The sequence below is a fragment of the Diospyros lotus genome, unplaced genomic scaffold (assembly GCF_014633365.1).
Source record: "Diospyros lotus cultivar Yz01 unplaced genomic scaffold, ASM1463336v1 superscaf1, whole genome shotgun sequence".
NCBI classification, from domain to species: domain Eukaryota; kingdom Viridiplantae; phylum Streptophyta; class Magnoliopsida; order Ericales; family Ebenaceae; genus Diospyros; species Diospyros lotus.
The window spans coordinates 3,944,232-3,958,188 of NW_026267104.1; the positions used below are offsets into that span (position 1 = coordinate 3,944,232).

The window sequence follows — 13,957 nt, forward strand, 5'->3', positions numbered from 1 at the left end:
CGAATGCACGAGAATTCAAATGCCAATATCAATGCACGCAAACTGAGGCGTGACAAGTATAAATCGAGATCATGCTTTCACAATGACATATAGAGCATGAAATGAACAGTAACAAGGGTAGAACAGTAAAATAGAATCGTTTCGGGACTGGCATGCAAAACGAGGCCTAGGCATTTCTATAGAAACCCTATCCTAGGCATCTCAACAAGTCAATCTAACACCATAGACACGTAGATCACTGAAAAATATTTATATAGTAATTTTCTCAGAATTTTTGGAGCTTATCTCACCTTCCCGAAAGAGGATTCGGCAATTTCTAATGCTACAACATTTCCTCTAAACTCGTGCCTAGAGACTATTTTCTGCCAAATATTTTCCACAGATCAGTAAAATAGGTCAAAACATAATTTTTGAAAATTTTCCAGAATTTTCCTGAATTTCTTTCTATTTGTTTCTTCTTTTTCTTTTTTTTTCCTTATTTTTCCTCTTTTTCCGGTCATCTCCTACCTTTTTCCGGTCGCCGGCCGGCTCCCGGCGATGCTCCAATGGCTGATCTGAGCTCACCCCCCCCTATATCGATGCTTCCGAACACGATGGTGGGGTCGGTTTTTCCAAAAAGTGGCCGGAAAGTGGCCAAACGGCCGGTCGAAATCGCGGCTCCGGCCACTACGAACCCTGACCAGCCTCGATTTTTTGGCCATATCTTCCTCATTTTAGCTTCGATTGACCTCCCGTTTGATCCTATAGCTCCCTCTCTTCCTCTACAGTTTTATGAAAAGAAATTGCCAGATCGGAGCCGTTTTCCAACTATTACTGTCAGTTATCCGGTGAAGTGCAATTTTCCGACCAGCCTTGGTTTTTCCTTCAAATCTCTCTCGATTTTCACTCTTTTTCCTCACTTCTTGTTGCAGAATTTTCCTCTCTCGTAGAGGAACAAATTCTCTTCTTACACCTCCTTCAAATTCACAAGAACTTAGCCCCGAATTCTCACTTTTGCTCGCTTGAATAATTTTCTAGCCAACTCCTCTTTTCTCTGTTACTTTCCAAGCTTCTTTCTCTCTCTCTTGATTTCTTCCTTCAAACGCCCCATACCTGCTCCCATTCCCTCAATCCATTTCAATCCAAATCAATTTCCTACCCCACTGTCGCTTGCCCATGCTTCACGCATACGCGCGCACACACACATATATATATAATTATATCATATAATTTGTACTATTACTATGTACTAATTTCACCATACCCTCCGATCTCTTTTAATTCCCGTTGAGACTTATTAAATTTCAAGAAAACCCATTAAAACCATCAGACTTGCTAGCCATCCTTTAATATTCGTAAAATTAATATCGGACACTACTCGATAAAATTAATTTCTTCCCTACGCTTGCACGGGACATTTATTTTATCTAAAATCACTTCAGGGTTGTTTCATACGCAAAATTGGACCACCCTCAGGGCCCCTCTGCCTTCCCTAACATTCCATTCGACCCTCTTCTAACCATTTGATTTTCGCAGCTGTATGTTCGCTGTATCAAAAACTATCTCAGATTAAATTTCTTTTAGCACCATAAATCATGTCTCGAAACGCTCATCAATATCGTGTCCTCTTTCCTGAGCATCCAAATCCTAAGGCATTCTCTGTCGTCAATTCGACAATTTATTCAGTACTCGAAACCCTTTTTCTGTAATTTATTAGCCTATTTTCTCATAAATGACGTTTGGGCTTTCCAAATCACTCGATATCCTTCTCAAAAATAATCAGAAATCATTTATTTTTGACATCACGTAATACGGGGGTATTACAAAGTCGACTTAACCTCCCAGAATATGCAAAAGTCCACTCCGAACTTTCCGAAACACTCACAACATCCACCAGACATCCCGACTACATGACTCACACACCCATGCAGTCTATCTAACCATGATGACAAGAATTACATAAATTAAAAATGGAAATTCAGGATGTTACAATACCCCACCGATCTTTCTCACATAAATATGGGAACGCCCATCTCACATAAATAGCCCATTCGTGATTCCCTCGGAGCTCCTGGTCCAACAATGTCGAAGTGATTCTGCCATCCCAGCACGAACGCATCGATCTCTGTCCAGCTGGAAACTGTGTAGAGAAGGCCCGGTGACGCTTTCCAATTAGGCCTTTGGGTCGGGGTGGTACCATTCTGAACGCTGATGGAAGCCGAGAACAATGACCTAAAGGTAACGCCCAGCTGGGTTCCCACTCTCTTCAGGCTTGAACTGGGTCCCACCACTATGCCTATGTCTGCCCTTAGCAGAGGCAGCAGTTCTTCAACTGATTCTCCTGCGTAGACTGTCAACTTTTTTTGGTTTGAATACTGATTCACGATCTCCTCAAGGACTGAAACTCTGTCTGCGGGAGAGACTATGGTGTCGATAATCCCACCGGTGGACACCGATCCCTCAAATGCCAACTCGTTTGCATGAACTTGGAGTTGGTTTAGACCCACTGCTCAAAAGTCAAAAACCAATGAATCCAATCAGTGACAGGAGGGCCATCCTCATTGCTCATGGTGATGACGGGAAGATACATACCAGAGGAAAAGACTGCTTTAACTAGAGAAGCGCTCCAAGTTGTGGAGATCACATTAGCGGTGGAGTTCAACTTTCGACGCGTCGCCAGCCTCCGGAAGAAGGTGATGAAATCCTGGAGAATTATAGCATCTTCTCCTGCGCTTTCTGTGGCCTTGGCTTGTATGCCTGCAAGAGCTCCGGATCGATTCACTCTCAAAAGGTTTGCGCCTTCAATGATTGAGAATTTCTCAAACTCTTTAGAAAGGTTGTAGTAATCGAATTTCTCAGCTGCAGCGGCAGAGGTGAAGCTCGAAATCAAAACCACGAAAGAATAGTGGGAGATGCCAAAGCAAGTCAGGAGAAGAAACCGGAAAGGCTGGTACCTTGGGCGGAATTGCTGATGTTCTCGACTCCAAGTCCATACTCCTCCTTGTACTGCGAGAAGAGACGGCCCCATGTGGCCTTGGCTTTTGTTTTGTCAGAAGCTGATGAGACTGCGAGGTCGGCCAGAGCTACAGAGGAATCCACAACATTGCTGCTTCCATCAAAACCATAGAATATCAAAAGCCGCCCTGTAGCGTTGATCAGTTCTCTCGACAGGGGAACTGAGGTATATTGGAAGAGCGGCTGCGCAAGGAAGAACTCTACTTCGCATCTCATGCCCTGTCGATGAACCTGCTCTACGATGGCGAGTTCCTCTACGGTTAGGTCTGCCGCGAGGGTATCAAAGACATCATCAATTTTCACAAGCTTATTCTGGAGAACGCAGGACAAGTAGGAGGCAGGGTGATTGTCAATGATCATGCTAAACGTCACACAAGCACTTGGAAGGAAAAATCCAAAACAGGCCTTACCTTTAAGGATTCCTCGGAGTTGCCGTAGATCCAGTCGTAATAAGGGTTGTCACTGTAGTTCCCGACGGCTGCCACAATCTGCATGCCAATGTGATAATACAGCTTCCAACAAGGAATGAAGGCAGCCATACTGAGAACCGAAGCGATTTTTCCTGTGAAAGGCTTATCAATTCCTTCAACTATGCCGTGGGCTGTGTTGTTCAGAAAGTTCATGTAATTTATGGTGGCATTGTTGAGGGGATATGTTGCATTTGGTATGTGCTCATCCAACCATTGCTGTGGAAAACCACTGACTGTATTACTATCAATGAATTAAGTGAAAAGATTGTTGTAAATGAGACCAATGTCTTACCCGAAAGGACTCTGCTCCCCGAGCATTGGAGTCGTTGAACATGGCGAATATCTTCTTTGCCAGGGGATCAACAGCATAATTCAACGCCACTACGTTCCTGCAAATTCCAGAAGAATCAAGCAATCATGTTCATTTTTTTCCCCTTGCTTTCTTATGAAAATGGCTCCATGCAACCACCCACTAAACAAAAAGTTTTTTTTTTTTTTCTGGGCAGCATTGAAATGAAAAGCTACTCGGGGTGGAGTAACTGTGCCTATCTACTCCATGAGCCCGGAAGAGGAAGAGAAGAAGAAAAGAACTCACGCATCTGCTGCGGCCTGGGCATAAGGAGCATCTTGGTAGATGTACTGCGCATAAGTTTCGTTATCGAGATTTCCGGCAGCCAAAGCCACAACAAATGGGGAGTACAAAGCGTTAAGTGCTTCTGCCCGACAGTCATTCCATACTGCATCAGCAAAACTCAGTTTGCTGCTTGCAGCGGCAGAGGGATGAACGGCCAAGGATGCTGACAGCAGCACTATGTTCATAAACAGACTCATAAAGCTCCGCATTTTGGTCAAAAAAACTGTTGATGGGACAGGAGGGGCTAGGAGATCGATCGATGCTTGAAATGAAGCTGCCAGTGAGGCCATCTATTTATAGCCCAAGGCTATGCCCATGAGTTTGCAAAACCTAAGTGAGGATAAAAGCATAGCTCCAGCACAAATAAAACTTCCACGTGAACAACGCAAATAACACGAGAGCAACAAACACGGTCATAAATTTTCAACCTGACACAATCATGTGGACGGAGGCCAAAATTTTCTATAAACAATGACTTAGATCACGTAACCTAGCTCCCCAACATTTTGCATGTGCGCCCACCTACCTAATGGATAGTTTGGATCTGATTAATTAATTGATTAATTAAATATATTGATATTGGACTTTTTTCATAAACCTGTCTTATCTCATCATTCTTGACTTTTGAGGCCATCAGCTTGTCGTTTCTTTATCAGACTATAAAAGGTGAAATATTGGTCCCGTGAGCAAAGACTTAATGTGGATAAACTACATTAAAAAATTTCTAATTTTTTAAAAAGAGTACCAATAAAAAAAAAGTAACCCTTTTTATTTATTTTATATAAATTCGACTCGGTATTTATTTTTCTCAATATTAATTCCTTGCTTTCCAAGCAACTTCTTCTAAGAAGTGCACTATGATTCCCAATATTAAGACAGAATGCCCCCCACAGGGTAGCCAGCGGTGGAGGTGGGAGGGGATGGTCGCGAGGTTGCGAGTTCGAGTGGTGGGAGGTGCCTCTGGTATTTTCTGCTGGACTTTGCGTCTTATGACCAATACTGTTTTTGCTGTTTGGGATCAAACCCGGATTTACATATCTGCGGTTCTGGGAGGGTGGGTTGTAGGCTCCAGGTTTGGTGCCGTTTGTTGGGGTCCAAAGGGTTGGTGCAAGGCTGGAGTTCCTGGATTATAAAAAAAAAATAAAAATAAAAATAAAACAGAATAGAGCATAGACCTTCATGATCTCCCTCGGCGTCTTCCAATCAAGCGGAATGAACGTGCTGCACGAGTCTATGCCCTGTTCCTGTCTCAGATCTGAACCACTTGTGTGAGAAAAAGACAAACAACATGTGAACACATGTTTTGTCCTTTTATTTGTTCTTCCTTACACTTGTCAACGCTGTACACATGTTAATATTCTGATATATATTAATAAAAATATAATTTAAGCCTTAAAATAGTGAACATTAATAATCAAAGTACTTCTAAACAAACAGGAGGATTAATTTGATAAAAAACGAAAAAGAAGCAAACTATTTAGAATTATAAAACAAAAAAGGGTTCTAAACTCACTTGGTGATTTTCCTACAAAATAAGGAAAGTATATTCTAATCGATCATCTTTTAGTGATCGCATAACATTGCATATTTAAAAATTGTGAAAAAGATTGATAGATGATCCAAATTTTACAAATATATTCACTTTTATGTAGCATCATGTTGATGATTAAATTAATAAAATTTATGTCTGTAACTCATCTAGAGCTAGGGGCAAAGCCCCCCCCCCCCCCCCACAATTTGAAATGTTAGATATATTTTGTAATTTTTATTAAATATTTAATTTTTTTATAATTTCTATAAGAGTGATCCTCCTATGTTGTTTTTTGTTTCCCAAAGAGGCCCAAGGTTATGACGAAATATTCGGGTTTATCTTCATAGGTTTCGGCCCGGGATTGAAGTACTGTCCAAAAATACCACCCATTGGCAGCCCATTAAAAGTCAGGCCATAAGCCCTTAATTAGGCCTTTTGGAGGAGAAATGGGCTAAGCCCATTTGCTTAAGGCCTAAGGAAGCCCAAGCCGAGCCCAAGCCCAAGCCAAATGGCCCTTTGCAACCGTGCCCTAGTACCACCATATAAAAGGCATCTTTTCTGCCTTCTTTGTCCTCATTCGGCGGCCTCTCTCTCTCTCTCTTCTTCTCTTTGCTCTCCCGATCCTTTCCTTCGATGGCTGAGATCCGTAAGCTGGTCCTTTCCTTCTTCGGTCAGATCTCATCTTCTTGGAGTGATCTTCCTTTCCTTTGGGAAGCCAATGGTCGGTCGGTGAGTAGCCTCTATTTACTTGGCGCGATAGATCCGTTTGAGGTAAGTTCTCGGATACTGTTCTTCGTCTCATATCTCTGTGATCGTTCTTGTTCCTTAGTGGATCTTGTGGTGAACGTTACCTGTGTGGTTTTGGGAGAAGATTGGTGTACTGGCCGAGAGGGTTTAGGGTTCCGATTTGGGGGTCTTGTGTGGCTTGTCCCTTGTGAGCTTCCGTGAGGCTTGGTGTCCCTATTTTGGTGTTACCTGGGTGGTATAATCTGGACTGACCCAGATCTGAGCCTTGACAAGTTATTTACAGGGAGTTTCTCTTGTTCTATCATGTTCTTAGCTGATTTGTTCGATAACTATTTGGTTTGATTATATATTGCTCTAACCTCTTTTTCTGTTTTGAACATTTATCTTCCGCAACAAATGGTATCAGAGCCTTGTGTGACTCCTGGGTTGTGCAAAATCAAACCCTAATCGAAAAAAAAAAAAAGGCCCTCTGGTTTCTTCGATCAATTTTTTCACGGTAAGTGGTTCTAGGGTTTACTTGAAACCCGAATCGGTTAACTCATATTGCTTTGTGCAGTGAATGATTCGGGGTAAACCAACCCCAGATCCGTGATCATCAGTCCGAGTAGCTTCGCCCTGACCGGCGCATGCCAGTCTACACTCCGGCTGGTAACGGTGCGTGTAGTGACAGACTTTGGCTCGTGAAGGTTGGCAGGCTCGAGAGATCCGACCCTATTTCTTTCTAGATCTCTCTCTTGAGATCTAGCTCGGTAAAGTTTGTATCAGCTTTAGTTATTTGTTCTGCTGTTACTGTTCTCAATTTTTTTTTTTTTTTTGCCGATACGTTCCTAGTGCATTCTGAAAATTTATTGTGTGTGATATCAGTTATTCTTGGCTGTGTGCAAATCTATAATACTGATTACCTTGTAAATCAGTCTTCACTACTCTGTTTAGTCCTGATCAGTTCTGCTTTATTAACCTCTTGAGAATTTGCTGCCTGAATTAATTTTAAAACTGTGTGTTTGTATTAAATTTAATTAGGCTGCATATTCTGTGTGAAATTCATATACTTAGTGAGTATGACTACACACTTTGAACTAGGGGTTTTCAATGGGAAGGGGGACTTTTCTATTTGGCAACAAAAAATGAAGGGGATTTTAGTACAACAAAAGGTATCTAAGGCCATAGATGGTAAATACCCTGAAGGTACTAAAGAAGAACAAATACTAGAAGCTGATGAATTGGCATACACTTCAATAATCTTACACCTCTCTGATTCAGTGTTAAGAAAGGTAGGAAAACTTAACACAACTAAAGAGCTATGGGAAAAATTAGAAAAATTATATGTAAAGAAGTCTACACCAAATAAACTCTATTTGTTAGAAAATTTTTTCAGTTTTAAGATTGACCCCTCTAAGGATCTAGATGACAACTTAGATGTCTTCAACAAATTAGTTCAAGATATCACTAATTGTGGTGAAACAGTATCTGAAGAATATAAGGCTGTGATCTTATTAAATGCAATTCCAGATATCTATAAAGAGGTAAAAAATGCCATTAAGTATGGTAGGGATACCTTAACACCTAAAATTGTTATAGATTCTTTAAGAAGTAAAGAAATGAAACTTAAACATGAGAAAAGGCATGGTGAGGTCCATATGATGAGAGGTAGGTTCCAATTTAAAAACCAAGAGGGAGGTAGTAAGAAAAAGGGTAGAAGTAGGTCCAAATCCAAAAACCGAGGAAAGGGGAAAAAGTGCTATGGGTGTGGTAAGATTGGACACTTTATTAAAGATTGCTATGCAGAGAAAAATAAAAATAAAGAAAAGGGTAAGGATCAAGAAGAAGCTAATGTAGTAACCTCATATGATCCTAGTGAAGTCTACATGCTCTTAGATTCTGATTCCACTGAAATTAATGTTGCTGCAAAATCATACATGCATGAATGGATCTTAGATTCAGGAGCATCATTTCATGTTACATCACAAAAACATTGGTTTGAAAACTTACATGAATCTGAAGGTGGGCATGCCATAGTATGCAGTAACTTAGCATATAAAATCGTTGGGGTAGGAAACATCTCTGTTAAGTTAGATAATGGCTATGTCTTAAATTTAAAAGATGTTAGATATATACCTGAAATGGCTAGAAATTTAATTTCAGTTGGAGAATTAGAAAAGAGTGGTCTTACTGGAAAAATTGAAAATGGGGTGTTAAAAATGTTTAAAGGATCAATGGTAGTATGTAAAGGGGTAAGGAGAAATGGGATCTATGTATTAAATGCTGAGGTAATTAATAATCTAGGATCTCATATAGCATCAATAAATCCTGATGTCACTATCAAGTGGCACAACAGGTTAGCACATGTAAGTGTTAAAGGGCTTAAGTTGCTAAGTGATAAAGGTGTTTTTGGTAAGGACTTTGTGTCTGATATCCCTTTCTGTGATCATTGTGTCCTAGGAAAACATCATAGGCTATCTTTCTCCTCAAATGTTCATGGAGCCTCTAGAGCCTTAGAATACATTCATTCAGACCTTTGGGGGCCAGCATCAAAACCCACATCAGGTGGTAATAGGTATTTTTTGTCTATGATTGATGATTACTCTAGGCGAGTTTGGGTTCTTCTCTTAAAAGATAAATCAGAAACTTTTAAAAGTTTTAAAAACTGGAAAACTCAAATAGAGAATCAAACTGACAAAAAAATAAAATACCTTAGGACTGATAATGGCTTAGAATTTTGCAATTCTGATTTTGATAACCTATGCAAGGAGTATGGAATTACTAGGCATAGAACAGTTCCCTACACTCCTCAACAGAATGGAGTAGCTGAGAGGATGAATAGGACCCTCTTAGATAAGGTTAGGTGTATGATGATTAGTTCTAATATACCTAAGTCATTATGGGGAGAAGCAGTTATGACTGCATGTTACCTAGTTAATCTTACTCCTTCAGCTACATTAAATGGTGATACCCCTTATGAAAAATGGCATGGAAAATGTGCCAACTACTCAATTCTTAGAACCTTTGGTTGTGCAGCCTTCACTCATCAAAATGAGGGAAAATTAGAGCCGAGAGCTAAGAAATGTGTTTTCTTAGGATATCCTGAGGGAGTCAAAGGGTATAGGCTATGGGATAGAAACCAAAAGGGAATAAGAATTATTATTAGTAAAGATGTCACATTTAATGAATCAGAAATGCCTTGTACAAAGCCTTGTGGTGACAAAATTAATGAGGACAAGAGTCCTCAAGAAGAGTTGAAAAACTCAAGCACCCAAGCCCCTACTAATTCAGATCAGGTGGAGAACACTTCTTCCACCTCTAGTGAAGTAGAAAGTCAAAATCAGCCTGAAGTAAATGAGGAGAGTGAAACAGTAGAAGATTTTCAAAATGACCAGCCATCAGTTTCTGATTACCAACTAGCTAGGGATAGGGAAAGAAGGTCTCATAGGTTACCTCAAAGATTAGCCTCAGATTTTGAATTAGCCTATGCAAGCTATCAAGACCTAGCAGAAAATGAGCCTAACACATATGAGGAAGCCATAAGAAGTAAATACTCAAAAGAATGGACAGAAGCAATGAAAGAGGAGATGAGTTCCCTTAACAAGAACCAAACTTGGGAATTAGTCCCTAAACCTAAGAATAAGTCCATTGTAGGTTGCAAGTGGATTTATAGGGTTAAGGAGGGTACAACTGATAGAGAACCAATAAGGTTTAAGGCTAGATTAGTAGCCAAGGGATTTACACAAAAGGAAGGGGTAGATTATAATGAGATTTTTTCACCAGTTGTTAAGTACACTACCATTCGTGTCATGCTTGCATTAGTTGCATATTTTGATTGGGAACTTGAACAACTAGATGTAAAGACTGCCTTCTTGCACGGTGATTTAGAAGAAAAAATCTTTATGTATCAACCAAAAGGTTTTGAAGACAAAAGAAAGCCTGATTTTGTGTGTTTCTTAAAAAAATCCTTATATGGTTTAAAACAGTCCCCAAGACAATGGTACAAACGTTTTGACTCCTTTGTTAAAACAATTGGTTTTGAAAGAAGTGAGTTTGATCATTGCTTGTATTTTCAGCACAAAAATAATGATGACTGTGTGTTTCTTTTACTTTATGTTGATGATATGCTTCTTATTGGTCCTGATATCAAAAAGATAAATAGCATAAAATCTGTATTAGGTGGAGAATTTGACATGAAAGACCTAGGAATGGCTAAGAGAATCCTAGGTATGGAAATTGAAAGAGACAGGTCAAATTCTATGTTATTTTTGCATCAAACAGCATATGTGTTAAAAATTTTAAAAAGATTTGGTATGCATGATAGTAAATCAGTATCTTTGCCTTTAGGAAACCATTTCATATTATCTAAAGATAAATCTCCTGATAATGAGGAAGAAAAGGAATATATGAATAGAATCCCTTACTCAAATGCTATAGGTTCTGTCATGTATCTCATGGTATGTACTAGGCTAGACCTAGCCTATGCAGTTAGTACTCTCAGCAGATTTATGACAAACCCAGGTCCCTATCATTGGGAAGCAGTGAAATGGTTATTAAGGTATTTGAGAGGCACCTATAATGTAGGATTAATATATAAGCATAAGTCTAATAATGTGATATTAAAAGGGTTTACTGATTCAGACTATGCTGGTGATAGAGATAATAGGAAGTCCACATCATCCTATGTATTTACTTTGTGTGAATCATGCATTAGTTGGAAGTCTCAACTTCAACATATTGTTGCCCTCTCTACCACCGAGTCTGAATACATTGCTGCTACAGAGGCCATTAAGGAAGCTCTGTGGTTTAAGGGATTGCTAAATGAACTATGTGTTCTTAATGAAAATGTGACCGTTTTATCTGATAGCCAATCTGCAATTCATTTAGGTAAAAATCCTGTTTTTCACGAACGCACCAAACATATAGATGTGAGACTGCATTTTATTCGTGATATCGTATCTCAAAACATAGTTAGATTGGAAAAAGTGCTTTCTGAATATAATCCTGCTGACATGGGAACTAAAATTCTGCCTATGGCTAAATTTAAAAGCTGCCTAGATTTACTTAACATTGGCAAAATTACTTGATAGTTGCTTATACATCATCTGCATTATGTTGCATCTTGCTGTTCATGTTTCTGTTTGTGTTTGCTGGCCTCTTTGGGAATCAGGTGGAGATTTGTTGTTTTTTGTTTCCCAAAGAGGCCCAAGGCTATGACGAAATATTCGAGTTTATCTTCATAGATTTCGGCCCGGGATTGAAGTACTGTCCAAAAATACCACCCATTGGCAGCCCATTAAAAGTCGGGCCATAAGCCCTTAATTAGGCCTTTTGGAGGAGAAATGGGCTGAACCCATTTGCTCAAGGCCTAAGGAAGCCCAAGCCGAGCCCAAGCCCAAGCCAAATGGCCCTTTGCAACCGTGCCCTAGTACCACCATATAAAAGGCATCTTTTCTGCCTTCTTTGTCCTCATTCGGCGGCCTCTCTCTCTCTCTTCTTCTCTTTGCTCTCCCGATCCTTTCCTTCGATGGCTGAGATCCGTAAGCTGGTCCTTTCCTTCTTCGGTCAGATCTCATCTTCTTGGAGTGATCTTCCTTTCCTTTGGGAAGCCAATGGTCGGTCGGTGAGTAGCCTCTATTTACTTGGCGCGATAGATCCGTTTGAGGTAAGTTCTCGAATACTGTTCTTCGTCTCATATCTCTGTGATCGTTCTTGTTCCTTAGTGGATCTTGTGGTGAACGTTACCTGTGTGGTTTTGGGAGAAGATTGGTGTACTGGCCGAGAGGGTTTAGGGTTCCGATTTGGGGGTCTTGTGTGGCTTGTCCCTTGTGAGCTTCCGTGAGGCTTGATGTCCCTATTTTGGTGTTACCTGGGTGGTATAATCTGGACTGACCCAGATCTGAGCCTTGACAAGTTATTTACAGGGAGTTTCTCTTGTTCTATCATGTTCTTAGCTGATTTGTTCGATAACTATTTGGTTTGATTATATATTGCTCTAACCTTTTTTTCTGTTTTGAACATTTATCTTCCGCAACATTCTAAATATTTCGTTAATTTACACATAGTCTCCTCAATATTAAGTATCACCTTCTACCCCTGTTTAGAACTACCTTCAAATCAATGTATATATGCCATTGATCCATCAAAAAAAAAAAAAAAATTTAACATACTAGAAATTAACCTCGCATATGCAGAGAACATATGGATGTAAATATGCATAAAAAGGATTCTTTGTTTTTAAATCAAGAAGACATTTCAATGTGAGACATTTTATAGTATTGTTCACGCATAATCATTAAACACAAAAAATGAGAAAAAAAAAATAATAAAAGAAGATTGCAAACTATCAAGAGAGTCCTACTATGAAATTCCGATTATAAGAAAGAAAAGCTCTCCATCCAAACCGTCTAAAGTAATTAAATCTAAAATGTGATTACTTCAAAAAGGCACAAAAACAGAAAAAAAAAAAGTGCATAAATCACTTGTTCTCATGCAAAGACAAAACCAGTGCTTCTGCTGCTCAATTATGGGCCACCCTAATGTGTATAAATCCAAGAAATCATTATAATAGAAGATACAATATATGAAGTCGCTGATAGAAGAGTTGGTAGGAATACTTTTCGTCTATAAACTCATTTTACATGCAACAACCACGTACTTAGAACCTTAACCATTGGATTAATGCAAGAGTTAAAAATAGAAGGATTAAAGGGGTGTTCATATGAAAACTACTATATAAATATAATAATTTTCATTTCAATACCCCCTTATTATTGTATAATAATAAGTACTATTTAATAAAAATTATTGAATGAATCCAAGGGCCGTGATCCAATAGTTGGTTGGAAATTTACTTTATTAACAACCATTAAATTGATCCAATAGTTGGTTACTACAATAAAGAAAGGTGTTAAAGGTCTTAATGATTCAGATGATGGAACGTAAAGTTCAGGGACATGATTGTACAATGGAGTACCTCTATATTATAAGTTCGGTGATATAGAATTAGAGAGGAAAAGCAAAGTTAGCTAGTTTGCCAGTTGAATAAATTTTGTTTAGTGAAGGGAGAGTAAAAAATTCATTTTGTACTTTAAAATAATAGAATAACAGATCAAATCAAGTCTTTTCTTCACTTTTATTTTTCTATCTTTTTTTATTTTTATTTTCTGCTTTAGTTTCCAAACAACATATGCAAAAGGTGCTTATATACGAAATATTATATATATATATATATACAAAGATTATCATCTTAACAATGTCTTGATATAATACTATAGTGTATTGTTTGTGAGTCATTGATCGAACATGTATGAGTATATTGACTGAATTAAAGTATTTCAATCTGACTGTTGATATAATACTATAGTGTATTTAAAAACTGATCTTCGTAGTAAATATAAAAATGGTAGAGTAAATCGTTAAAATGTACAATTAACTGTCACAATTGTGTATATATATATTGTGTTGCAAACGTGAGTCTGTTATAAAAAAGAATAAGTTTCAAATATGCTTCACTTAATTGCTTGCTTAATATACAAATTATTTTCGAGTTTGTGGTAGCCAAGAATGATTTTGCAAAATATAAATAAAGAACTAAAAGAC

The 13,957-nt window shown here is 38.7% G+C and overlaps 2 protein-coding genes across 2 annotated transcripts in view; both read right to left on the reverse strand.

Annotated features, from left to right (window-relative positions):
- Positions 1-1,742: 1,742 nt before the first annotated feature.
- LOC127793260 (bifunctional TH2 protein, mitochondrial-like) lies at positions 1,743-4,439 on the reverse strand. Its single transcript, XM_052324096.1, has 6 exons — positions 4,060-4,439; positions 3,757-3,853; positions 3,405-3,680; positions 2,934-3,306; positions 2,572-2,838; positions 1,743-2,485 (listed from the first exon to the last, which is right to left on the reverse strand). Exons 1-6 carry the CDS (start codon positions 4,386-4,388, stop codon positions 1,989-1,991), a joined length of 1,839 nt encoding a protein of 612 aa, XP_052180056.1. The 5' UTR covers positions 4,389-4,439; the 3' UTR covers positions 1,743-1,988.
- The window catches only part of LOC127793259 (bifunctional TH2 protein, mitochondrial-like), an 87,743-nt gene continuing 75,528 nt past the window's right edge, over positions 1,743-13,957 (reverse strand). Inside the window, exon 7 of the transcript XR_008021289.1 lies at positions 1,743-1,817. The gene's annotated coding sequence lies outside the window, so the exon portion shown is untranslated. The remainder of the gene's footprint in view (positions 1,818-13,957) is intronic.

What these genes read in the sequence shown, in the direction of transcription:
- LOC127793260 (XM_052324096.1), bottom strand. Translation starts at nt 4,388, where the DNA reads ATGGCCTCACTGGCAGCTTCATTTCAAGCATCGATCGATCTCCTAGCC. An exon ending in GGGGAGCAGAGTCCTTTCGG is followed by an intron (nt 3,681 to 3,756) that starts GTAAGACATTGG and finishes GGTTTTCCACAG; the next exon opens with CAATGGTTGGATGAGCACAT. An exon ending in CATCAGCAATTCCGCCCAAG is followed by an intron (nt 2,839 to 2,933) that starts GTACCAGCCTTT and finishes CTGCCGCTGCAG; the next exon opens with CTGAGAAATTCGATTACTAC.